The 27,488-nt window shown below is 45.1% G+C and overlaps 1 protein-coding gene and 1 long non-coding RNA gene across 7 annotated transcripts in view; both read right to left on the bottom strand.

The window, feature by feature from the left end:
* The window catches only part of AUTS2 (activator of transcription and developmental regulator AUTS2), a 735,180-nt gene extending 725,403 nt beyond the window's left edge, over window positions 1-9,777 (bottom strand). For all 5 annotated transcript variants that reach the window (XM_065694320.1, XM_065694323.1, XM_065694322.1 and 2 more), the window contains exon 1: window positions 9,239-9,777. In XM_065694320.1, coding sequence (XP_065550392.1) covers window positions 9,239-9,532 — 294 coding nt within the window. In that variant the 5' untranslated portion in view covers window positions 9,533-9,777. The remainder of the gene's footprint in view (window positions 1-9,238) is intronic.
* Window positions 9,778-11,805: 2,028 nt separating this feature from the next.
* On the bottom strand, window positions 11,806-19,001 carry LOC136022025 (uncharacterized). Of its 2 annotated transcripts, none has more exons than XR_010615981.1 (4): window positions 18,938-19,001; window positions 18,072-18,177; window positions 17,417-17,485; window positions 11,806-11,984 (listed from the first exon to the last, which is right to left on the bottom strand). It is a non-coding gene; the product is annotated as an uncharacterized LOC136022025 (long non-coding RNA). The 2 variants fall into 2 exon arrangements; XR_010615982.1 differs by lacking the exon at window positions 11,806-11,984 and adding an exon at window positions 15,569-15,670.
* Between the last annotated feature and the right edge of the window lie 8,487 nt (window positions 19,002-27,488).

The raw sequence follows: 27,488 nt of genomic DNA, 5'->3' as shown, positions 1-27,488 counted from the left end.
TTCACTGAGTTTTTCAACACACATTCTGAGGTTGAAAACTTGGCAAATCCATCCACCAGATGTATCTTTCTGATCCCAGAACTCATTAAAATTTACTCTTTTTTCTCTTTTTTTCCTAAAGTCCAGCAAACTCAGCTGCTGAGCCACATTAATTGCATTTTTATTATTTTTTTCCATAGTTAAAATGACTAATGCTGCAAGAGTCACTGCCTACAAGCACAATAGCTGGCCAGTAAAAATTACTAGGACTTTTAATCGTTCAGTAATACCCAAATCACATAAAATGGAAGCAATTTGGTCCCCTCAAAACAGACGGTTTTGATTTGCAGTATTTATTTTGTATTTTCAGTAAGGGAGAAGAAGAGAGAGGAGAAAAGACACAATTTCACACCAAAGGATTCCATTCAAAGGTCAAAGTGCCCTTGACGTGCATTAAAACCCACAACACTACCTGAGTTACAACATCAATCGACCCCAACAGCAGCACTTCTTTGATTGCCTTCTTACCACACAGACTTCTCAGAGGTCAAAGCTACTTTCGCTGCCTCAGCCCTCCACCACTGCCCGCTCTGATGGATGTCACATCATGCCCGGCCATTCAACGCATCCATCCAGCTCTGGAGCAAGCTGGAGAGCATGTGTTACCCAGCTCTTGCAACAGGAGCACCTCCCAGCTCTTTCTCTGCGGCCTTCTGGAAGCTACGGACCACATTCCAGTGTCTGGAAGACACTTGAAGGACACTCATGGCACCCTCCAGAGACATACAGTGCTAAGCACCTGGACGTGCAGAAGCCAAGATGAAGGTGACAGAAGTGCTGAGGAGCCAGGAAAACAGCAGAGCTTACAGCACCCCAGTTGGACACCCCCATCTCATAACAACAAGATGGGTCTTTTGGCTGCTTCACCTCCATTCCCACCATCCACGCAAGGTCTCAAACTAAAGCAGGTTCTTAGACTGATAGGTCTCAGGCCACTTAGGACTTCCAGAGCAAAAACAGACAAAAATCAATGTCTTGAGCAATTATCACCATGTCTATAATTCATCTAAGCCTCAGCAATAGGAAATGGTGTGTAAACAGCAAAACACGGGCTGTCAAAGCTTGCCAGAAGGGACAAGTGACACCACACCTTTTGTACCCAGTACCACCACACGTTTTGTACCCAGTACCACCATGAGCCACCTGCGTGTGGTCCAGAAGTCAGCAAGCAATTCCATCTCACTGCTTTATTTCATTGACAGGAAAGGGGCATCTGCACCAGGTATTATCACTGTAACGTACTCTCCTCTAAAAACCTATCCCTCTCATAGCTAGACTATTATGGAGCAAGGTTTTTCACAAACTTTGATGAATTCGGTTCTGGATCTCACCACTGATTTCAGAGAAAGTGTAAACTATGTTTTTAAGTGCAATACAACTCTGGTACAATTACTCTGCAACACAAGGAGTACCTCCTCAGAACTTCAGCCACCTAAAAGTTAATCTAACCTAGTACTTCTTGGTGCCTACCTCTATCTCTCCAACTGAGGTCTGCAGTCACCCTGAAGCATCCACAAACCAGACGGTTTCATTTGAACAGTGGTGAGCACAGGGCATGTCTCAAAGGTTGAAGGTGCTTGCTTGTTTTCATGAGCTCACCCAACAAAAGACAAGCCCTGGCCTGTGGATGGGGCAGACAGGTTGGCAGTGGTTTTATTCCCACACCAGAAAGTCCCCTTTGCTACCAAATTAAAGTATGAAAAGAGGCAATTTATAAAAGCACCAGTTCTAAGGGACAAGCAACTTCCACTTTGGGAAGCTGACAAACACATGTGGGACAGATTAAAAGGAGACTGTTTTTGGAGAGAACACAAAACTGATCTCCCTGCATGGCTGTAGAGTAACTATTCCCATTTGGACTTGGGATATTCTTCACATCAGTAGGATGCGCATCAGCCAGCATTACACAAGGTAAAGTTCAGAGAGCCAGGAACTCAGGCACATCAGATACCAATACACCTCTGCACATCTCTTTGTCTTGGGAGATTTTAAAACCAGTAGGGCCAAGATACACACCAAGTACCAAGTAAATCCACACGGAGCATGTGTCATGCAACATAATCATATTAAACTTGATAGACAGAAACTCACAGACAGAAAAACATGTGCAGTGCCAAGGAATAATCTTCTTTTGCTGACTTCTATTCCACCACACAGAAGACAGAACCAAAACACCTTCCATAATATTTACCAGACTAAAGATCTACCCTTTTGGTTAAAATCTCTCTCCACCACATAAGTGTATGAACTTCAGCAGTAGTGTTGCCAAGATACAAGGAGAAAAATCTGAAGATATTAAGGTAACACACTATTTAAAGGCAAATAGTACAGCAGAGCTGAGCTGGGGATCTGACAAATTGCCACTGCAAGTTCTGCTGCTACAGCAAAACAAACCCCTACCTGCATTAGCCGTTTCTCGTTACCTACAAAGTGGATTTTCATATCCATTTTAACAACAAAGGAGTTTAGAGGACCGTGATGTTCTGAAATGGTCTTCACCCATGGTTGGCACCGAGTCAAAACGACAACAAACTGACTACAAAAACTGCATATACAGCTGGCAATTTGTGGCACACACCAAGCTAAACCCCTATGAGAACATAGACGCTGAGCTGATAAACCATAAGGATGATGCACAAGAACACAGGGAAACACTGGAAGCAATTTCCCCTTGCAGAACCAATGTGACGTTGCCCCAGCAAAGCACTGCAGCTCGAGTGAAGGAAAACGGAGAGTTAAACATTCCCACATTTCAGCCCACAACTTCCTAACTCCATTACCTTTTATTAATTGCATTTGAGACTTCACTGAACTTGAGCTCAGGCTATTTTTAAAACCTATCCGACTCAACTTATTGTTGCCCAGAACAAAGATTAAACTTCTAATTTAGCTGCAGATAATTACGAGGCTGCAGGTCAGCCCCCCGGTGTAATGCGGTAGGGTCTTCCAGTCAAACTGATAGGAATTGTCCTTAAAAATAATAAATAGTAGCAGAGATGGGGGGACAGGGACCATCTTACTGAGTGAAGAATCATCCTGCCTTCCTCCCAGCTCAAGAGTTACCAGGTTTAACGACTTTGTAAGTGGGGAGAGATATTGTGGAGCATTCCCCCTCAGTACTGACAGGTGGGCTCTCACCAAGGAGCTTTACTTACACAGCAACGGTTCTTTCCTGAAGCTTCCACTTTGGGCAACAACCACCCCCTCCAGTTCTCAGTGTTCCCATCCCTGATATTTCTCTATTGATCTCAGTGTTGTAACTCAATCTTCCAATTACTCAGCCCCTTGATGTCTTTCTGCTGATGGGTTTTTTTTTTGCCTTTCCCTAGTGATCATTCGACTTCCAAGCTCCTAATCCTTTACCTTTATTTTATAAACCACACAATCATTTACTTTCTTTAAGATCATCAAGTTAACCCAGCACTGACAAGTCCACCACTAAATCATGCCCCCAAGCACCCCCCATCTATACTTCGGTTAAACACCTCCAGGGACAATGACTCCAGCACCTCCCTGAGCTTTGCATTCCCTCACCGCAGCATAGGCCCCAGATATTTAATAAGAAAGGCCTTACTTTCTCACCCAAAGAGCAGGAAAAAAAAGATGCCAAGGAAAAAAAAGATGCCAAGAAAAAGAAGGATAAGGGTGTCTTTTGTCCTATTGATATGTGGCATAATTCCATTAATGTTAATCTTAAAGAGCAGGGCCAGCAGAGACTACTTGAATCACATTTATCCAAAGAACTTGTCCTTATAGTTTAAACTCTTTCTTCTTCAACTCAAGGCCATTGTGTCTCCAGCTACCACCTATGGGAATAGCAAAAATCCCCACCTTCATCACACTGTTACCGTCAGGAGTATAAAAGAATATTTATGCAACAAGCACAATCCTCAGCCATTATCTGCCCAAAGAGACAGTTTCAGTTCTTTAACAGCTACTGAAGTCAGTGAGGGTCGTGGCTGCCCCACCTCCCAGAAAGGTATCAGGCTTTTAGAAGTAATTTTGAGGTATTTTAGAAGTATTCGGGTAACTAAACAATAGTAACCTGGGTTTCAAAAATTACCCCAAGAGGTTCCTTTTGTGGAATGTGCATCCTGCTGTTTTCAGTCCTGCTTTCAGTTTGGGTTGCTGTTTTTCAGGTCTGGTCACTGAGGGATTTCAGCAAGAGCTTCAGTCCCTCTATCAAGGTTATCTCAAAATTTGATCTGAGGTCAATTTACTGTTTCCTCTAAACACACAGTGAAAATAATAAGCGCATCGCTTCGTATGATATCCTTCTGTCACACAAAACCTAATGCCACTCCACCCGCAGATAGCTTCATTTAGTTACTCCCCTCCTTTCCCTGCTGGTGTAAATCTGCAGACTTGCATGTGCAAACAGAGACCAGGACAAACATCTAAGCATCTAAGCAGTCAATAAACACGAAAAGGGCTACCAAGATTTGCTGACAGCACTGAACAAACACCTGATGTTATGATGCTGCTGAGGTAAGGCATGAAGATCAAATTCCTTTTGAAATATGAAAGGATAGAGACAAGGCAAAACAAACCAGCTTGCAATCTCAGACAATTTAAGTAAACAGGCTAATCAGGCTGGCTAAAGGCAGGTGAGAAGAGAAGGACTTGGGGAGGAAAACCACCATGCACACCAGTCATTCTGGTGTCCAGCTCAAAGCTTCTGCTGTCACACAGCCAAGCTATGTCTATTTTCAGTGGGCTGTGCCTAGCGATGGGTATCACACAACAGTTATTAAATCAAATTCCTGCATTCAGATGCAGGCACAGAGCTACACTGTCAGTGCACGCAGACACACAACTGAGACCACGGGCTCCTCAAAACCTTCCTGTTACTTGCACATTTTGTTTGTGCAACAGTAGTGCCTCTGTTTGAAAGCCCACATCAGCTGTTAAGCTTTACGCCATCTACTCTCATACTGCCTGTCCAACACGTAAAACTGCCATGGCTAACATCTGCCTGAAGCACACAAACACGGTGGAACAATCGCTAAAAAATTATTTACACTCCTTGGATGGACTCATCTGACACAGAATTTGGAGCTCATTAAACGGCTCCCTGACAAATGTTTGTCAGCATTTCTCACTTGTAATTAATTATATTGGGCTTTACCTGACAATAATTTAGCATGGTCTCAAAACAGCCTAATGCCTGCGTGCTGAACAGGAATTAGCTCAGCAAATGCACAGTGAGAAACTGTGCCAGTTTTATGAAACAAGAATCCTCATTTAAATGCAAGTCGTTCCCCCCCTTCCACCCCACAACCACTTCTATTTGTGCTTTATAAATATCTGTCCCCCATTTCAGGCTTGTCAGACGAACTGCCTGAGATGAAGCTAAACAAACATCCACAGAAAAAACTCATTACCTTACTCAGTGTTCAGAAAACCTGAAACCAACTGCTTACTCCATAGGGATGGTCAGAGCTGACTCAGGAAACACAAAGTACTTCCCAGGCTTTAAGCTACCGTAACATTCAGGTCAGATTTCATTTCTCATCACAGTAAACCATCTTCACCACTGCACATCAACAGCCACGTCACGTCAGTCTCCTGCCTGGAGTCCTGTGCACCAGCGGCTGGAGGGAGACAAACGTCTTCAGCAAAGCTCACCTCGCTGAGGAGCTCCACAGAATCCTCCCTGCCAGCAGTGCCAGAGCACATCATGTAGAAAGTCGCTCCAACAGATCGATTTATCACATCTTGAGAAATGCCCTTTCCCTGTCAAACCAGTGTCTAAAATGCCCACCCAGGTTTGGAGAACCTCATGCTATTATTGCTGGCAACAAACACAGCAGTGGTGCAGCACCAGGCTACACCAAGGTGGGGAAAGCACTCAGCTTGACAAGACAGCGATCACACTAACCCAGGTACTGAGTGTCTGTGCCTTTCTCAGGCACAGGAAGATGTGCCTAAGAAATCTAGCTTTTACAGGCTGGAAGATTTTGGGAGGTCAAGGAAGTGATGTGTGAGGAACCACTGTGGAGTAAACTGCAGACTGCTGCCATTAGTCCCTGCAAGGCTACTCATGGGAGGATCTGGGGGATCAGATCAATCCCTAGGAACACACCTCAGCTGTTTAACTACAAAACAAGTGCTGGTTTCTGAAGGCCAAAGCTCCAAGATGCTCCCCAGTGTAGGGTCCAGGCCTGCACTGCACATCACTACACCAGAGTCTAGCAAAGCCAGGTGAAGACCAGTCTGGTTACACTTCCAGTGACACAGGATTTGGTTGACTGTCACTCCAAGAGAAACAAAAACTCCATCATGACAACCCACTGTCTTTGTTCAACCCCCTCTTCCCCTTTATTCCCCACGCAAACATTAGAGAGATCAAGGTCCAGGGTGCCATAAACACAGAAACAGATAACCAGAAGCAGATGGCCTCGATTTCTACACCAAACAATTTACACTTGAGAAGCATGAGAAGGCTGCTGACACCTGGACAGAAAAGCAGCTCCAGGAGTGGGAGTGGGTTAAAAAGATAGTTTTGCTTCAAGGGATGGGAACTTTTATCAGCATAACCGTAACAGACATGGACAACTCCTACTGAGGCTACAGTGGCCATGGGATGTGCACCCTTCTTGTGCACCCCTTGCCGCCTACGAGCTTCACACAACCTGGTATTCTGCACAATTTAGGCTTTTTCAGTCACCCCAACAAAAAGCGTTTAGTAAAAAACAAGTAAAATGAAGTTATATTCAAATTCTTGTTCTTGTTTTCAACTTTATAGAGAGCAATCGTAAGATGATCATGGGGTGACACCTCATATAGACCCAACTCACACACCTACTGCTTTAAAGACGTCCCCACAAGCAGAGCATTCAGCCTTGTCCCTCTGCAGTGGCCATTCCTCCCATGCAAGCCATCACCCACCAGCATCCCCCCTTCTGGACCATGGGTTTACATCTTGCAGCAGTAAACACATCCTGCACTTCGGCTCTGTTTTTCACATTAAGCACACAAAACACCCTCTGTCTCTGCACACTTTCAGCTGTGCTACGCCTGAGAAAAGGCTGAAGTTCAAGCACAAAGCCAGGGCTGGGGCACTTTCACATGCTGGGCACAAGTGTCTTCAGGAAGCTGGGTAGAAACCCCCATGGCCTCCAACAGTAGAGGGTCAGACCCAGAGCGAGAGATGTATAAATAGCAGGTCACCTCTCCATGGCACCCAAGGCTTCTTGTCTCAACTCAAGCACATTAACACCTAAACATCTCACCAAGGCTGAGATATCTCACTCCACCAGCCACTGACAACCTCCTAACCAACGCTAAAATCCCAATAAAAACTTCAGGCAGCTACACACAACGTACACAGTCATTCCTGCCGCACTGGGCTTGTGCCTTAGACACCTTCATCTCCCTCTGATCCTCAGGAACAAGTTTCTCAACATACACACCAAGCTGCAGGATAAAGCACCTAACAACGATTTTGTGACATTACTTCTCAACGCAGCATGAAATCGTTAGGTCAAAATGTGCCACCTATCACATGAACATTAAAAGTATGTCAAGTCTCAGTGTGTGAGCTATTGTTTTATCTGAATGTGATATTAGCTGGCAGAACTGGGTAATGTTTCTGCGCTCCTTTTTAGCGATGCAGGATTACACGGGATGCAAGTAGTAGCCATTCTTGGCTTTGAAAAACGAGCACAGCAATTATTTTCAGTTCAACTGGAAAATAAACAAATAAGCAGCAGAACAGAATAAAGACATCTTCCAAAGCACCCTGACCAAGTTCTGACCATAAAACTTGCTTGTCACTTCTCCTCCAAAAAGCACTATGGCTAAATTGTTGAGTCCAATATCCCATAAAAACCCCTAATGACACAAACCGGGGCTTTGTTTGAGGAAGAACAGAATTTTACCTGAAATAGAAGCATGCAAATCTCACTCCTGCAGACAGACACGTATCCATACTCCTCCTCTCTCCGGTTGGAGCAGGGCACTGGTGGATGGGCTCCCCAGGTGAGAAACGGTGGTAAAAATCATCATTACCTCAGCATTTGCTCATTATTGCGCACGTAAGTCTTAACACCAACCATGTGGAGGTTTGTTGGAGTGAACAAATCCCCCCTCCGATTACACCAGAGGAAGTTCACTCAGAGGCATTAGTCTGGATGGATACAGGTGTAACCAAGGATGAAATCTGGCTCCAAATTACACACAAAAAGAAAGAAACAAAACCCAAAAAAACCCCTGAAAACGCCACTAAGTATTCCTGGCTAAACATATAAACAGCTTAAGAGCTCCATGGATTTATGCTCTTTTTTTGTTAAACCATCAGCTTCATCTCCACATTTATTTTGACAGTTCATCATCGTTCCAGTTGTGACTCCAGCGCACGTAAACCCAAATAAATCTGCTTTTCACCACGGCAAAACTTCTCCGGAGCAGAAGTTACGAGCAACAAAGCCCTGCAAGCCAACGGGCCGCAGCTCCCCTCGCACGGCAGCATCCCCACGGTCGCGGGTGGGCTGGGGGTACACGAAGGTTCGAGCATCCCCACACACACATCGTCAGGGGCTTCCCGGCCAGCGCGGCCCCGGCCGACCCGCACCCCTGCCCTTAGCGCTCCGAGGGTGCTGTGCCCCCCGCGGGGTGGGAGGCCGCGGGGCCCACTCGTGACAGGCCGGCAGCGAGCGCGGCAGGACGGGCTCCCCCCACCCCGCAGCAGCGCTCGGCGAGAGCGGGCGCAGGACCCACAGGCACCCCCACCCGCACCACCCCACACCGGACACGAGAGCGCGGCCCCGCCGGGACACCGCGGCCACAGAAAAGTTTGATCCGTGGAAAGAGAAGGGAAGCGCCGCCGGGAGCGCCGGGGGGGAGCGCGCCCGGCTCCCCGCTGCACCGCCCCGGGTGCCGCGGATGGAGGATGGGGAAGGGGGTCGGCCCCGGTGCCCGCCGCCGCGCCAGAGCCCCCCGCCGCCCGCCGGGAGCGGCGCGCCAGGCTGCAGGTGTCGGCGGCGGGGAGGGAGCGGGGCGGGCAGCGGGGCACCCCGGGGACGGGGAGGGGGCGGCGGGACGGGCCCCGCGGTACCCCCGGCGGCCCCGGCCCGGGAGGAAATGGGGGAGGAACGGGGCGGAGGACGGAGGGGGGGGGGCACGGGTCGGCGAGGAGGGGGCTCCCCCGCCGCTGCCCCCACACAATGAGGCACACACAAAGCGCCGCCGCTCCTACCTCCAGCGCCTCGAAAGTGACGAAGCTGGACATCGCGAAACCGTCGATAATGTCCTCTTCAGCCGACGAGGACTCCCGCCGCTTCCTCCGGGGGGGCCGCGGCCGGGACGGCGGCGGGGGCCCATTGTCTTCCTTCTCCGAGCCCGAGGAGGAGAGCGCCGCGGCGGCCCCGGGGCCGGCGGCCCCACCGGCGGCAGAGCCGCGCCGCCCGCCTTGGGCTCGCCGCTCCCGGTCGCGCTGGGACCGCGATCGCCGCTTCTTCCGAAGCCCGTTGCATCGCGCCGGGCCATCCATGTCTCTCGCCGGCTCTCCCTCTCTCTCTCGTCCCCCCCCGCCCCACCGCAGCCACAAATCCGGCTCCCCCGGCGGAATAACGGGGGAGGGAGGGAGGGAGGGAGAGAGGGAAGGAGAAAAGGAGGGAGGAGAGGACAGCAAGGGGGTGGGGGGGGATGAAAGAATCCGAGTGCGGTTCCACCACCACCAGCAGCAAGCACCAAATGTAAGAGATTCCTATAAGCGAGCCAAGGAAAGTAATGGCTGATCTCAGGTCGCCTTTGTAAAAAAAAAAAAAAAAAAAAAAAAAAAGGAGAAAAAAAAAAAAAAAGAAAAAGAAAAAAAGGAGAGAGAAGGGGGGGAAGCCTCACCAAGCAGGCAATAAATCAGAATAGCGGAACGCTTTGATCAAGGGGCTGGGAGGGCGAGGATCTTCGAAAGAGAGGAAAAAAAGCAGAGGAGAAGGGGGGGAAATAAAGAAAGAAGGAGAGAGACCCGCTGGAAGGAGGGAGCTGAGAGTATTTCCTTGCACAGAATTTATTTTCTTTCTTCCTTTCCTCCCCAACTAAAAGAAGTTCCAGGGGGGTGAAAAAAAAATATATATATATAGCTCTGTCTGGAGCTCTCCTTCTCTGCGTGTGTGTGTGTGCAGGGAGGGTGCAGCCTTCCCCTCCCCACGAGCACGCACTCACTCCTCTCCCCCTCCTCCTTTATCTCCCTGGATCAAACACAATAATAATAACGATGCATCCAGATGCAATTTTCTCAGGCACCGACCAGGGATGGACTCGGGAGTGGAGATCGGAGCCCAGCCCGGCCCCCTCCAGAAACAAAACCAAACAATAAAAGAGAAGGGGGAAAAAAAAAGAAGGGGGGAAAAAAAGAAGGAAGGAAAATAAGAAAGCCCCAAACACGCCCACCCAGCCCAGCTATTAATACGGATCAATCATGGCAAATTCATCGGATTAATTGTGGCGAGGAGGGGGTGCTGGTGGTGGTGACAATAGATCCGGGCGGAGAGGCGGCTGCCCCCCTCCCCGAGAACGGCAACAGCAGCAACAATAACGATCGGAAATACAGCGGCGGTGCCGAGACTCGAACACGCTCCAGTGGGGACGGCACCGCCGAGTGCTCCCCGCTGCCGGCGCTGCCCCTCAGCCCCCACCGCGGGCAGCCGCAGCCGCCGGGTCCCGGTGCTGCGCAGCCCCCCGGACCGCCGCCGGCGCGGGGCGGGCGGGCGGATGGATGGATGGCGCTGCGGGCTCCCGCGCCGGTCACGTGGCCGCTTGCCGCCGCCGCCGCCCCGCCCGCTCCCGGCGCCGCGTGAAATGCAGCGCCCCGGCCGCGCGAAAGAAGTCGCGGGCATGCGCGCAGGGCCTGCGCACTCGGCGGCGCGCACACGGCCGCGCGCGCTCGGCCCCCTCAGCCCCGCTGCCCCTGTGGCCCTCGCCCGCTCCTAGCGCCGCTGCCCCCATGGCCCCGTCCGCTCGTTGCCCGCTTGCCCTCAGCCCGGCCGCTCTCAGTGTCCCCCGGCCGGCCTCACCCGCCGCCGTTCTCTGTGCGCACACTGCCCTCAGTGTACCCCGCAGCCACCTCTCCTCGTCCCACCAACCTTGCCCTCGGTTCTGGCCGCCCCGTTATCCCCCATCGCCTGTCAGCCCCTCGAGCCCAGCCCTTCTCTTCGCTCAGCCCCCGGAGGTACCTCAGGTGCTCGTCCCTTGCCGCCTCAGCCACTTCTGGGTGCTGCGGCTGCCCCTGTTCAGTCTGTGTGTCGAGGCCTGTCTTCTGCACGGGGACATGGCGGACTTTTGTCCTCCTTCTCATGTCCCACAAGGGCAGCCCACGCAGCTCTGCGCTGGTGAAGCCGGGGCTAAGGCCGCTGCAGGGCAACACCCCAACATGGCTGCCCCACGCAGGTGGTGGGGCTGCAGACAAAACAGGGGCTTCCCTCAGCCCAGCCTGCGCTCTGAGGTTCGGCCACCTGCAGCTCCCCCTCCTTCCCCTGCCCTTCCCCTGCTGTGTGTGCCCATTTGCCTTCCTCGGCTTTCTTGTCTCCTCTTTTCAGCTTTCCCACTGCAGCTGTGTGGAGAGGCCACGTTAGGGTGTATTGCTCATGTCACCTCAGCACCAAAAGGACTCTGGAACCAATAAATTAACTTCTTGAGTTTGCTCTTATGGTCACCCTTTTCACCTCGTGCTTCTGTCTCCTGCCCAGGGGAAATGGCTGCGGACACAGACATGGAAGGAGGATGTGTGAAGCTGTTCAGTCTGGCTTCAGAGCAGAGACCTGGGAGGATGAGGGGGTTTGCTAGGAAGGCAGAAGAGTAGAGGAGGAGCAAGGAGGGGAAGAGCACCAAAGCTGTGGAGGCTCAGTGTTCAGGATGGAGAAGGGCGGCTCTGGAAGCGGTTTTGGTTTTCCTCTGTCTACCAGGTGATCAGGCTATCGCACAGTTCTGAAACATATTCGAGAAGGCTGGAGAGGAGGAAAAAGAGAAATCATTAAATTCTCCATCTCTGCAGGAACCAAATCTAGCTCTTGTCGCCTCCTGTAACTGCTTATCATTTCATTGAGATACCAAGAAGGGCCACAGCAAGGGGAATGAACACAGGCTGAGAACATCCATGTGTATTTTTCCAATAGTCTCCCTCCAGGCTGCTCTGACTCTTGGGATGATGCTCTGCTTGACTGTATAATGGGTGTTTAATGTCCCCTAAGTTAGGCTACCAGTCAAGAAATACTCCTAATATATTTTCTATGAGAATTAAGTGATTATGTGAATCTGGGTATCAGATACACCCTCTCTACCCAGACAGCAAATTACATCTTTGCCACCTCTCTCCACACCACATCTCCTGGATGGCATGCAGTGACTTTTAAGCTGGTGCGTATGGGTGTGAATCAGAAGAAGAGAAAGCACAAAGCTGTCAGTAACCTGATCATGCGTGTACCTTACAGGAGGCCACACTGCTCATTGCAGAGGCACATGGCTAGGTTTTAAACATTCTCAAATATCGAGCTAAAGGACATCACCTCCTAGATCTGACCTTAGATCTCCCTGTTCAGATTGCTTTTCTGTTTAACAAATGCATTCCTCTGTCCTGTTTTGGGTTCTTCTGTCTCACTTAAAGCTGCCTGCCAGATCTATATAATCTGACTATACAGAAGGAGCTGTACAGGTATTGTTGAAGTGATACAATTTGTGTGTGCAGGCAAGCTCAAATATTACAAGGTCTCTGTCTTCTGAGGAATATTAAGCTGTACTGTATCAAACAACTGTTACCTGTTGAGGTTTTTGGAAAATAACTATGTAATTTTCAGAGCAATGTAATTGATTATAGTTTCCTGCACATCCATCACCATTAAAGTGACTTAGGAGACCTGTAGTCGGATACGTTTCTGCAGACATTCGTTGCGTGGCTGAGAGTCTGCTCAGTCTGTTTTGTTCTTGAATGCATGTATGTGGGAAACAGAAACAATATGTGATTTATTCTTTGTAGAAACAAATCCCTAGATTTGCATGTCAACTGAAAAAAAAAAAAAAAAAGAAGATTAAAACCCATCCATCTAACTCACCCTCTATTGCAAAACGTTTTTCTTCTGCATAATATTTGTATCAAGCATTAGAAATCACTGGCCACCTGCTTGGATATAATAGAGGTAAATTATACCTTTTCTGGGTCTGCTCCAGCAGAAGTATATATTGACTCGGGAGGGAGGGCAGATAGGCCTTACGGTTACACAAAACCTCTGACAGATACTCAGGAATCTCTGTCTCCAGTGTGTTCTTGCCTCCAGCTGAGTAGTTAAAGTCGTCTTACCAGGAAGGATACCCCTGACCTCCATGCACACTTGTTCTTAGGCTGCCTGTTAGCTTTTCCCTAGAAATACATCTTTCCTGGCATTGGGTTTGAGAAAATAGCACTTTTTTACTCCCCCATTCTTATAGGCACTAGTATGCTCTGGTACCTTGCCTGGTCTCTGTTTTTGAGGTTAATCACTAGGGTACTCAACTGAATACTCTTAGTTATTAACACCCACGGAAAAGGTACTTTTTGAACATGTACTAGTAGACCTTTAATCTTCTGATCTGAGACAGATACCAAAAGCTTTCTGTTCCTAGGTAATGAATAGAGAAAGGTTAACACAGACCCAAAGCAACAATTGCAATTTCCTTATCACCATTAGACATTGGAGCAAAATAAAATTTGCAACCATAAAAACACTAAAAGGGGTTTTCTGAGGACTAGCCCCTGGCATACCTATCTGAAAAGGATACTTTGAAATAACTTGAAGATCAGGAGGTATTCATTGCTTGAGGAAATGGCAAGAACCTTGCTTCTAGCAAGAGTAATTTGTGCTGTGTTTCGGCATTAAGCTGTAAAGATGGAATTTAAGAGACTTTAGTCCACATGAGATGCTCAGCAGATGCAAGCATGTCTTTTGGGGGGTTAGTATCTGTTTAGGAGATGGGTACTTTAAAATAGCAGAATGTTTGTCTTGCAGACTGTTATTTTAGGAAGAGTTTGATCTGAGAATGCAAAAAACCAAAAGAAATGGGGAAAAAGAGCCTTTTTGTTAGTGTTCCAACCCTGCTTGTACAGTGCATTTGTAAGAATAGCAAATAATGAGAACCAAAATTCTAATACAAAATAAAAGCCAGGGCAATTGTGTGGATGGCAGAGGAATTTAAAACAGTTCCATAAAACTAAAACACTTTTCTCCAAATTTCATTGCTTATACAAATTGTATTGCTTATCAGAGAAGATTGCCTAGCTTCATAGCTAAGGGCTGGACTGGTTGCTTTAAGAGGTGTTTTCCTAGAAAGTGGTTTGAAACAGAAACATTTAAGGAAGAAAGAGCACCCAAAGCGAGCCAACAAGTCAAAATAGAAACCCATGACCTTTAAGAAAAAGAAATAGTTCAAGAATAATGATAAAGGCAGCAAGTAGTTAGTGGAAACCCAGCAGAAGACAGGTTTCTAGAACAACATCAAGAGAAAATATATAGAAAAGATACAATCATTCCTTTAACAAACTAACCCATCGGTGGAACTCACTGCCACAAGGCAGATCTGAGGTCAAGAATCAGATTCATAGAATAGTTAGGGTTGGAGGGGACCTTAAGAACAAGGGAACAAGCAGTAAAGCTGTGTTATCATGTATGGGCAGACAAACTCCGGAGGTTTTGGATCCAGCTGGCTCCTTGGGAGTTGTTGTTAAACACCCTAGTGGAAGCTAACACAGCCTGTGCTTCTAATTGTCTGAAATTCCTTATCCCACAGGATGAACTTTGGTGAATGGCAGCATTCACATAGAGAGTAAAGCAGATGTCACTTGGTTTTCAGGAAGCCTTGTCTGAAAACATGGTTCCAAACTATGTGGATAGAACAAATACTGTGTTGATTGTGAAACCGTAAAGTGTAGTGATAAATGGCAGTATCAGAGATTGTGTCATTGCGAATGGAGGATCCTGGAAGGTTTGATGCTGCATTTTACTGAGTATCTAATATCTAAAATATCAACTAAATGGTACAGTAATGAAACTTGGAGGCTGCATCACATTTGGAAGAATCACAAATATTCATGTTGGTGGAGGAACAAATATAAGGGACACCAAGCTTTATGAAGAAAAAAAAAAGAGAAAAGGTTATGAATTATATCTGCTGTGGAAGCAAAGCACAAACTGCAAATATTATCACAGTTCTTCACTTAACATCATAAGAAGTTAACTGATCTTCTAGGGTGAAATTCTGACCTCAACTGCATGTAAATGAGAAAACTACCAGTGACTTCAGGAAGTTCAGCATTTAACTCTCAGCTGCTTTTTTTCTGTTCGAGAATAGGATTTTCAAAGTGACCAAGAGATTTAGAATCAGAATCATCGACTGGGTAGAGCTGGGAAGGACCTTAAAGATCATCTAGTTCCAACCTCCCTGCATATACCTGCCCTTTGGTCCCTTTCAGAACAGTTTGCAGAAGCACATTGCTGAACAGGTAGCATACACATCTGCTTGAAAATTGGTCAGCTTTCCTTACCAGAAAAGGCCAACTGTTTATACTTCAGTGATGCTCAGTTCAAACTGCACTATCTTGTGCTACGTCAGTTCTACGGGTATGTCACTGCAATCCAATCCATTTAAATTTGTTCTTCTCTTCCACCTTCACCAAAAGCACATGGAAGAAACATTAGAATGAGTTTTTCCAGCATTTTAAATCAATGTTTAAGAGAAACTATGTTTTAGCCCAACATGGGCTATGATATAGGAAGAACTATGTGAAATTTAATAGCCTGGGTTATCCAGGAGGTCAGACTACCTGATCCTGGTCCTTTTCTGCCCTTTAACTCACCGAATAAATTAGAAACCTGATCTCTCAAAGTTTTAATTTCAGAGCAGTCTTTGTAAATGGGGGTGGAGTGGAATTCCTAATAAATTACATCCTCCTCCAACATTCATTTTTTCTCCCTGAGAAAGGGTTTCTTTTAAAAAATAGTGTTTAGTTCCACATATTTAAATTACAGAAATTCATATCTCTTTATGTCTTACACCGTACTGTGTGCCAGCACAGCAATTATTAAAGCGTTTTTATTGATATTACACAGCTCTCTGTGAAATGTGAATTAAATTTATCATGAAAATTGATTTTTAATGACAGCTCAGGTTTACATTTCTGAAGTTCATACCTTTCCACTATTTTTTGTTGGCACTAGAATAGGGCAGCTACAATAACTTTATTTGTCAAAAATGGATTAGGAGATATCCTGTAGTTTACTCGTATTTATCAGTAGAATTCTACAGATGAAAGCAGTACAGTTTTCTACTGAAGTTAATCTGCAGAGAGCAGAACTGGACTAACTGGTCCACATCTTCATACCCGAGTACCTGAAGTTCCTACATCTGCCCTTAGGCACTTACAGGATTGTCTTGATTTTTAAAGCCGTTGAATGTGCTCAGCTTTCATTTTAATTTTATGAGAATTATGGGACAGCACATCCCTGGAATCGACGTGTCATCCTCTGCCTCTTTTCCCCCATATATTATCTTTCCTATTACCAACAAACTGCTGGAAGTAACTTTTGGTTTAGCAGACTGAACATGACACTGGATACTAAAGCAGTTAACAGTGCAGGGAATGCTGCTTTTTAACCTACATGTTTTTTCAGCTGCTGCAGATGGAAGGGGCACAAGAATTTTCCAGGCTTGCTATTTAATGTGTTGTATTAATATGCTTTCATGAAAACAGTCATCTGACATGGAACATGCAGGAGCAGAGTCTGGGCTTACAGGTCTCCTCTGGCCTTAAGTAACTGAGGACAGAAAGGTACAATGTGAAGTCAAATGCCATTACTGACCACTGCAAACAATATTATGTCAACTGAGCATCAAGCATGCTTAATGTTCAGGTAGCTTTCAGAAGGAAATTGTGTCCGTATTAGTGTAAGCTACTGTGGATAAAACCTCCAACTTGGTGAAAATGTCACTTTTGCTTCTCCAAAATAGCTGTATTTCTGTAAGACACATCTGTGCAGGAGTTGGGGGGAGGCTTGGGTTGGTTTTCATTGGCTGATGGGGGAAGGTTTATTGGTTGTTGTTAAAAATGATCCCAAGCAAACTTTTACAAGGTCTTCTGTGACTAATAAAACCTGAGTCTTTGAAATGTACTACAACCCAAGTTGCTGTTAAGAGATAATTCTCTTCGATCCAGATGCTTCCATCTCAAGTGCAGTGCAGAGAAAAGAAAAAGGGAGAAAGAAAATTGATGGAAAGATCCTGAAAGCAGAGGGGGAAGTCTGCGATTTCTCTCCCTTTAACACTTCATACACTGAACTTGGGAAGTAGCTTAAAGGTTCCTCTGCAGAGTACGGCACGATGGGGACTGAGAAGGACCCCTGCCCAGTGTGCTTACCTGTGAAGAGATCTAGGGAAGGATAGTCCTTTCCAGGCTGGGTAGGGCACTGACACATCAGGATTTCATCTGAAAGGTGACAGTACATAAGGTGGGGTTATCTTCCTCATAGTGTAATCTCTATATCAGTGAATTTTTCACCTCTTCTTGCACTCAGACCCAAGGGCCTGTTCGTGAGCAAGAGAGTGAGAGAAGACGTGGAGGCATTTTCTCACTGTCCTGCAGGATGCAATATGGCTGCTGCTTGTACAGTGATGCAGCATCATCTCCTCCTGTCTTAAGGATATTCCCTCCAGAGAGGAATGAAGGTATTTTCATGGCCACCCTTCTCTTGGGTGTTAATTTCATTTTTGGCCAATCCTTTCCCCTTCTGCCTGTTCCCTCTTACATCTTGTTCCTGACCTCTGGACTTCATGCTTTAGTCTGGAGAGACAGAGACTTCAGTCATCTCTGGAAAAGCAAGTTTGTCTGTTTGTAAACAGTAAATCACGACTGGCAGCCTTGTTTCATGGGACACCAAATCCTTCTAACTACCAGTGATAGCTAGAAATCTAAGGTGCCTTTAAAAATCCCAACCTATACATCCAATATATTCTGCAGATGGTACACAAGCAGCCCCAGTATTTACAGAACCTCACTGGTATGTCTCGCTTACCTGTTTGCTTACCCCATCTAAAACATCCCATCGGCAGACACTGCATATATTCTGTTCTGAGAAGGCAATTCCTTTTTATCTTCCATGAATCTGAAAATACACCAAGCTCCTCGAACGAAAAATAAAAAGAATAATGAGGCAGACACAAGCAGTATAAATCAATATAGCACTATTGATGTCAACAGAGCTATGCAAATATATACAAGCTGAGGATGACACAGAAAATCAAGCGCTAACTTTATACGGAGAAAGATAGAAACAACAGCAGCAATATTAAATACACTTTTCAGCTATGCTCAAAATGGATTGTGGAATAAGTCATTGTTGTAATATGTAATTTGAGAGGGCTGTGAATTCTTCTGTGAGCATGTTGCTTCAGGAGACTGAAGAAAAATCAAAGCACAGCCTTGCAAGTAACATTCCCCCCTGATAGTAACAATAAAACCATAACACTGCTTGGCTTTAAATAACCATTCTAACCAGTTTTTGCACACTGTTACAAATTCTGCTCTGCCCCAAAGAGTCAAGGTTGCAGCAGTGCCGGAACAAACGCATTGGAGGCAAGTGATTTGCGTCAGCATTGGTCAACATGGAGTTTTACTAAAAACATCATTATTTCTGAAGTCATTTCTGCCTGCAATGGGAGTTAACGGTTGTACTGCAGGCAAAGTTCCAGTAAGGCACTGGGTCTGCTTGGATAAAGCCCCTCAAGAGTAAATAAGAAACATACCGGTATCATTAGTGAATGTGCTACTCTCTTTAGCAGAAGAAGCTGCTGGGCTCACGCAAAGCAGTGGTGGTGACAGAACGATGTATCTTTTGGTTAAGCTGCCAGTCGAGCATTGGTTTATCAGCACAAGACTTACCATATGCATGAAGCCCCTTTGTGAGCTGATGAACTCCTGACTCTGAGGTTCCCCACTGTCAAATCTGACCACAGAAAAGGGTAGTGGGTAAACAGAGCTAAGGAAAAAAATAATAATTAATAAATCAACACCTTAGCAATTAGTGTGTGCGCCTACCCCATAAGTTCTTCATGTAGCAAACTTAATGTTAAATATTCACCTAATATTCATTTCACAGAATGGAGTTACTCCTCATACACGTTAACTGAGACAATTACTGAAACGCCAACATCGGATTAGCTACTGTATCTTGAAAAGAACAAAAAAAGGAATCATTGCTACAGCGAATTTCAAAGTGTTAAAAGGCTCAAAAGGTTGTTCAACTAGTAGACAATTTTAAGTAAAGCTAATAAAACATGGGCACTTCATTATTCATTCATGAGAAAGGCTGTGTTCAGACGCTGCATTTCAGTACAGAAGCGGGTCTATAATATCCTGTCTTTTGTTCATCGTTTCCATGATCTCCGTACATATCTTGTTTACGTAGCAATTCTTTTAGTGCACTGAAGCCCAACGCAGGGAGGTCAAAGAAGAAATCCTCACAGTTTCAATAAACTTTAAATCTGGTCCCAATCACCTTCTTCCCTGTTTTGGGATGGAGCCCTGCACAGGGCAGGAACCTCATGCTGACAGCTCAGTGCTTTCCAGGAAATAACTTCTCCCTTGTTTCACTGAATCCTTATTAAAAGCCTGGGTTCTCTCCTCCTGAGTAAAACTGCAAGATCACCTTCACCTTTAATTTGCAGCAGGACTGTAAGATCCAGATCAAGAGCCACATCAGGAGATTTGTGATCCATTTTCTGGCTCTGGTTCTGATATGTGTCGTGAATAGTGGTGTGCAGATTACTCCGATCATTTGTTCTTCACTCAGACCGCCCATGGGTACAGGAATGGAATTAATTTCCCTGTTTGCAAAGTGCCTTAATAGTGCTCAAAACAGTAGTCATGAGCCAAGGCTAAGGACATGCTGCCTTGGGTGCTAAATGCTACGGGGAACTGAGGTTTCCAAAGTCAGCTGGAGAATTTGGATACAAATTGTGGGAATTTTAGTAGGCATCCAGATCATCGAGGCCAGTTTAAAACATCATCTTTAAGCATCACTAGCCATAATGACTCCAGCTTTTTGCTCCAGTCATTTTCTCCTGTGTATCCAGTTAGTCATTATTTCTTTGTATTCTTTCTGCCTCTTTCCAGGCAGAGGCCGTCTAACCATAAAGCTTCCAGGAGCATAACCTACTGTCAAATGAGGCAAAACACCAAATAATTAAATGAATAAGCAGTATCAAGGTCCATTGAAGGAAGAGTTTGATTAGGTAGAAGCTGGCTTATGATTTTACTGAGCTGATGTACCTTATATTCATCTTCTCTTTTCCTGTCAGAGTGTTCTTGCCATTTAAAAGTTAATGTCTTGATTTGACATTTTCTCCCATTCTGCATCCCACTTGCTATAATTACAGCTCTTCCACCTTCCCATGCAGCTTTTAAACACATTATTATTTATGTATTTTTAATCCTTTTTTCCCCCAGACTGAAATTTATTTATAATTTCTCAGGGAAAAAAAAATCTAGTTAAAAAAAAGTCCCAGGGATTATGGGAGGGGAAAAGGGAGGAAAATAGGATAAGGAGAGTTATTTTTTGTACAGGGCATAGTTGAGCTAATAAAGGAAAAGTTTCATCTCAAAGGGCTGGTCAAATCTTTTCAACACCACACAGATGGGATCATGAATACCTCGAAGTGGGCATAATCTTTGTGTTCTCACTCCTGGGCACTGTGCAAGCAGAGGTTCTTGCTCATGACAAGTACTTCTGTGGTCTGTTCCCAAAGCAAATAATAGCAGCAATAACTTAACAATAAAAAAATATAGACCATGAGATAGGGAAAAAGATGATATCATGGGGATATCAAGAGTAGGCCAGCTATATAGCTGGCTGTGCACTGTGCATAGCCAAGACTTTACCCTTGGCACAGCAGCACTTCTGCAGACTGCTACATCCTATTTGTTAGATGTTGAGCAAACAACACTGTCCTGTGGGAGATGCCATATTTTAGCCCTTATTTGAATCATTTCTATAGATGTTTTTTGTTAAAGCATGCAGTGAGCCAGTGAGGCTTTCCAAGAACCTCCCCACAGTGTGGGTGGTATTACAGACACACTGCTTCAGACCTAGGTGCCTCCAGATATGGCAGGTAAAGCACTTTACCTCACCTCTTTCACAGTAATACCATGAAAACCTACGGTCCTAAGTCATGCCCAGAAGCCTCATACTCATATTGCACTTGTACTACTCCTCATTCTCCCTCCTTTCTCAAGACAGTCTTTTACAGTACAACTTAAAAAATTATGATGGTGGGCTGATCAAGGACCAGCCATCAAAGGTCCCGTTCACAGAGCTGCTGTAAAGCCATGTCTCAGCCTTGTGGCAGTCATAAGATCATTTAGCTTGGGAAAGCCCTGTAAGATCATGGAGTCCAAGTGCTATATGATCCTCACAGCTTCTTTATAAAGTGATGGCTTGTACTACACGCACTGCACTTCCCTAGAACACCACACTGAACCACAGACTGGAAATGCTAGACACCCTTCAAGTAGCAAGTGCCTTTTCTGAACATCTTAAATTAATAGGGTTTTATTATTTCAGCCACCTGCAAAATCACAAAATGACTCAGTAGGCTGAAAATGTTATCTTTTCAAGATCCCAATTTGTTGACTCTGTGTGTGTGTGTGTGGGGGGGGTGTTCTTGTTGTTTTCTATTTGCTTTTGGTTTATCCTCAATTCTCATTTCATTTCCCTTTGTATTGATTTTGCAATTTTCCTTTCTGCTTTTCACGTTTCACACACTTAGATTTCAGTGATTTTACTTCTTTTCTTTCTGCATTAGTATTTAATATGTGCATGTGTCTCCGTGTTAAACACAGGGGGGTCTCAATATCTTATCACCTTCACAATACTCTCACCAGGACTTTCCTTCTTCTGTTTTTGCTTGGGTCACACTAATGGTTATCCTGGCAGTTGAGTGTTGGGAACTCTTTTCAACTAAATAAATCAAACCAGAAAAACAGAGTACAGGGGTTCCTTTGATAACTCCTCTGGTCCTTAAGCAAGTTCGTAGGCTAGAGATTACAGCCATATTTATAACATTGCTGAGCAAATGTTAGGATTTCAGCAGAAAGTCTTATTCCCTTCTTTATTATTAATATGCTAATGTAAAGGGAAGTACAAATGGCTGAAGTGTGAAATGCTGTTGTCACTGGGCTTGGTATTTCCAATGGATGCAATATTGATGGTTACAGCTCAAAAAAGAGAGGGTGCAACTCTCTTCAGGCCTCAGGTTTAACACAGAGCAGCTGGACAACACCCCTTACACAGACCTCTTCAGATGCTTCTCAAGCATCCTCAGCTTCGGGAACAGCATTTCAGTGACTGTGGCACTCTACCTAGCCTTCTGTGCTCTGTCTTGCCCTTAGCCACCAACATACACTGCAGGTCAGAAGGGGAGGCATCATGGCTCTGCTGCATATAGTGCCTGCCGATGGGTTAAATGGCATTTGTGGTTCTCCTTCAGTACAGCTGGAGGGCAAAAATGGACCTCCTCCACCCAATACTGCATTTAAGAAGTTGTTATATGTTGCATGGTGTGTAGTCCCAAGCATATAAAAACTACGTGTGGTAAAAGCACATGTACATCTGTTTAACTTTACTGCCATGAGTAGTCCCCATTCAAATCTCTATGATTAATCAGAAGCAAAATCCTAAGCGTAGGAAGGGCAGGACCAGGACATTATAAATAAGCAGGCTGAATCTCCTCATTCGAGAGAATCACAGCACATACATTTGCTGAGGACAAAAGATTGACTGGCCAATTTCTTATATTATATCTGTATTTATTATATTGCCATGGCCTCAGGAATAGCATGAATCATTATCCTGCCTGGTTTTGATCCTTTTAGAATCATAATCTGTTGCTTTCATTAAACAGCTTCATTTAGTCATTCTAATAATTTTAACTGAAAAACCAGCACCCAGTTTCAATGAGTTCCTGGCTTTGTAGAATAGGATATGATCTACTCTTACCTCAAATCTTTGTTGTCCAACAGTACTTCTAGTGTGAGCAGCTGAAGACAAGTGACTGTTCAGTAATCTCAGCTGTTAAATAATAAGAAAAAAAGACATTAGCCTTCAGGGGTTTGAAAACCAGTTTTTAGAAGACTGTAGTATAGTATATAGTACACAAATCACATCCTTTCACAATGAGCTGTTCAACAGAGTTTTCACAAATCAGCCCTGTAATTTTGCAGGCTGTTGACTTGATTTTAGCAAATTTGGCCTTCGGAGTTTTGAGAGTATGAAATCTCTCTCTGTAATTACTGAGAATCCTTTTTTCTTTTAAAGGCTGATTTTTAAAATTGATTGGAAATTAATTTACCTAGCTTGAGTCTCAGAAAATTAATTCTGTATTCACAGAGTAAGTTGCAAGTTTAGGGAGGATATGCTGTGTTCATCACACAAATGAGAGTTAATAGCTGTTTTAAGCACTGCATGCATACCAGTGCACAGTGTAGAGCTGCAGAAGATGCTGAAGATCTCTATTACAAAGATGAAGAGGATTGGGTTAAACAGCATGAATTATTCTGTGTTTTGTTTTTCACTCTTATTATTCAGACCCTCACAGACTGTGTCAGATGTTGCATTTTGCCAGGAAGCTCTTTCAGAAACACTTCAGACATTGTTTTCTATGTAAAGAGCTGTGGTTTTCCAGGAGTGATTCACCAGCAGCGAGGTGTAAATGAGGCTCCATTTTTGGTAGCTTAGCTAGACTAAGGTTTTTGGTAATAAAGCTCTGAAAAGAGGAAGTTTGTTGGTTGATTTATCATTTTTCCCCTGAAAAGATTCTTCTGCCCAATTTTATCTTGAAGAAAAACCAAGAAACCTCACTAGGAAGAATATAGTAGAATGCCCCATTTTGTCCGTATGTGGAAGGCACTGGGATGACTGCCATTGCCTCAAAAGCTCACAGTGCTGTATTTCCAATGGATGCAATATTGGTGGTTAGTAGAGGAATTTTGTTCCTCTAGTAGTAATTTTGTTCCTCTAGTAGTAATTTCAGTAGAGGAATTTTGTTCCCCTAAAGAGCTGGATCCTCCTGAGGAGCCAAGCTGACCCTTCCAGAGTTTAGGAATGCTATAGCAATGGAGATACAGACATTGCAGAGAAAATGACCCCCCTTGGAGCAACCAAAATTTAGGGAAAGCCAAGCCTGGACATTTATTTATACAACGAATGATGATGATATAAAACATCAAGAGACAGTGGCAATGTAACAACCCCTAAAATCATTTCCAAGCCCAGCACTGTACCTTTTAGACCGTCAAAATTACAGTCTGAGAGTACAAGATTAATTAAACTGTGACAGATGACAGTATTTCCAAAATCAAGTGAAGTGAGATACTTAGAAGAATCCTGAGTAGTAAAATGACATAAAATTCAGGAATACCTGCTCTTTCAGATTTATAGATCTGCATCCTCAGGCTCTCCACTTGCGTTACTTAATCAGCCATACAGCCTATGTGTAGACAAGGAGTAAGGTAAAAAAGCAAGTGGTGCATAAAGGATACTGAAGTTGGACAAGGCTGCATTTTCTCTTCTCCTCTTTCTCCACTCAAATCTTCCCTGCCCTCCCCCTCTGCTCTGCTTCTCACTAGTGCTTGTTGAAGGCCTGTCTGAGTTTTCCTTTGTTATTACTGTTTTATTAGAAGTTCAGTTCCTGCTGTGTCTGAAACATTCTGTGATAGCTGGAGAATAAGTCAAATGTGACACTACATAAAATAAAGACTTGACTAACTGCGATAGGAGGAGATTTACAATCTGAGCGTGCAAAGCTTTGTGTTGTTGGGTTTTGTTAACACTTAATTTCACTTCTCTGGCTGGACTCACATTTTCCTCTATTAAACTTTCGCCCGGCTTCTTCTCCCTTCAGATATTCCGGGAGAGAAGAGTAAGTGCATTTCCTGAGATACCCTGTTGAAGGATTAAAATAAGTGCTTTGGCTGAATTACTGGGGCCCAGGGGAAAAGTCTGGGGATAGAAACCCTGGATGATGAGACAAGGTCAGATGCTGGTCAGCTGTAATCACCCAGGTGAAGCATTGACCTTCTGGAAAGTAACCGCAGAGACAACATGAAGTAACACAACATTAAGTAAGGACAAATTGTCCCCACACTCCACCTGGATGGTTGCACTCGCTGAGTTTACTCACAGCTCTCAGTGAGGATGGCGTAACACTTTGAGTAAACGCAGAACTGATCTGTACCCCACATTTTTAAGGGCTGGGGTTTTTTTAAAGCAGTTCCCTCACCCATCTTCTCCTCCCATCACCCTTTAAAGAGCTGTCAAGCAGCAGGTTTATTTTTGCTGAATCCAAATTTAGGGTGTTAGGGAACAAACCAACCAGGGACACATTTCGGAGAAAGACTCCTTCACATTTTCAGCACAACGCACAAGCAAACAACTCTCTCTCTGAACACGTACATCCACCACCATCTCCTCTTGCTCCTGCATTTCTCTGAGCTGAAAGTCACTTGAACAAGTTCCATTCTGGCAATAAGGAAAATAAAACAATGTTAATATTCTACATGACGTTAATAAAGCATCATCTTACTCTCTCCATTACAGCTGCCAGAATCTAGCAGGGACCCTTGCAGTGAAAAAGCAGGTATTTCCATCTGACTACCATATCACAGCCCCATCCTGTCTTCTTCTTCATGCTCCCCTGTCTGCATTCACTCCCTCTCTTTCTTTCTCACCAACACAAGCTTTCCAGGGCAGCAAATGCTCTTTATGTTTTACATTTGCACAGTTGCAAGTACAATGCAATTCCTACCCTTAGGCATTAGCACAATACAAGTCTCAAAAAACCAGTATTACATTTTTGCTTCTACATATGGCTTTGTGTAGAACGTGGCTCTGAACTTGGCTTGGCCACAACTATCTTCTCTGTACAAACAAGCCAGAGGGAAGCAAGTCCATGGGAGCATGAGGAGCTGGGTAAGAAGGGCTGAAGGGTGGTTCCACAGAGCACTGGAAGGCCCCTGGACCTGGCACAAAGGGGAGATTGGATGAATGGGTGCTTTTGAAGTTGGTCACTGCTGAGCAGCATAAGCACTTGAGACCTCACTGGGTCCAGCCAGACACAGTAAACACAGCTCCTGGGAAAAGCTGAGCATAGACGATCAGCAACCACCACTGCTTTGCTTGCCCCGGGGCAGGAGACAGCACGAAGGCTGTCAGAGGCCACCACTTGGGTGATTTTGACAGCTGACAAATATCCTGGTGGAGAATGACCTATTCACCAAAGGCAAAATTAATAATGGATGAGGTTTGAAGGCACCGTTCAGGAGTGCTGTGTTTGGCTGTTAGGTAGCGGTGGTCCGGGTGCTCAAGGTCACCACTAAAGGGGATGTTTAATGCCCAGCTGACACTCCCCTTTGATTTCAAGCTCCCTTTAAAATTCATTTGTACACTCCCTGGCTGACTCAGATACACGCTGGATTAGTAACACACACCACTGCTCCTCTCAGCTCCCTTTCCTTTCGCTGCCTTTGAGCATTCCAACAATGCTTTTGCTCTTGCTTATCTCAGATGTTTTATCTGTCTGCAGTATTTTCTCCCTGTGCTGCTCTCATTTCCCTCTCTGTCCCTCCATGTAATCCTTATCCTTCTCTGTGCTTCTTTAATCCTGACTGCCCAATTATGCAAATTGCACATTTGCATTTTGACAGGGCTCCTCCACCCCTTGTCTGATGTTATTTGTAACACAAACCATTTCTCCATGCTCCCCCCAGTTCTTTGCTGCCTCTCAGATTCCTCACTAGGATGGTGTGTTGAAAATGTGGGGATCAGCCGTGATCCGTCTGCCAGCTCTGGGTCTGCAGGGCAGTGCAGGCAGCCCTAATGATGGGGCCATGCTGCGCAGGACAGCTCAGAGAAGATCATTGACCTCCTCTTAATGCGTAGTGAGACAAGGGGGACACAAAATCACAAAATGGAATATATAAACCTTTAGAATCAGTTTTAAGTAAAGTTGGATGGCTTTGTAACAGTAGCAATGGAAAATTACTAAAGTGCAGGATACATAGAAAAAGTATAGAATGCAGCTAGAGAACACACTGAGCATTCTTGTACAAGATAAATTGTTATAGTTGACACAGTTTTAAGGAAAACAGTCTAGAAGAACAGGACACAGGGATAAGGAGTATCTGGGAATGGCAGGTGTCCAGGATGGGCTGCAGTTAAACTAACTGGTAAGTAGGAGGATAGGAGGATTATTATGTCTCTGGTGCTAACGAACCAATTAAACTGGTATGAGCATCTACTGCGCGTGCTCCAAAGGCTGCCAGAAGTGATGAAGATTGTTGGAAGAAGTAAACGACCCTCAGAGATCACCACCACAATTCTGTACGCGTGCGGGAAGCTTTCTGGAAAATGACGTAATGTATGTATGCCCAGGGACTA

The sequence above is a fragment of the Lathamus discolor genome, chromosome 14 (assembly GCF_037157495.1).
Source record: "Lathamus discolor isolate bLatDis1 chromosome 14, bLatDis1.hap1, whole genome shotgun sequence".
NCBI lineage: Eukaryota > Metazoa > Chordata > Aves > Psittaciformes > Psittacidae > Lathamus > Lathamus discolor.
This window is presented reverse-complemented; position numbering and strand designations above follow the sequence as displayed.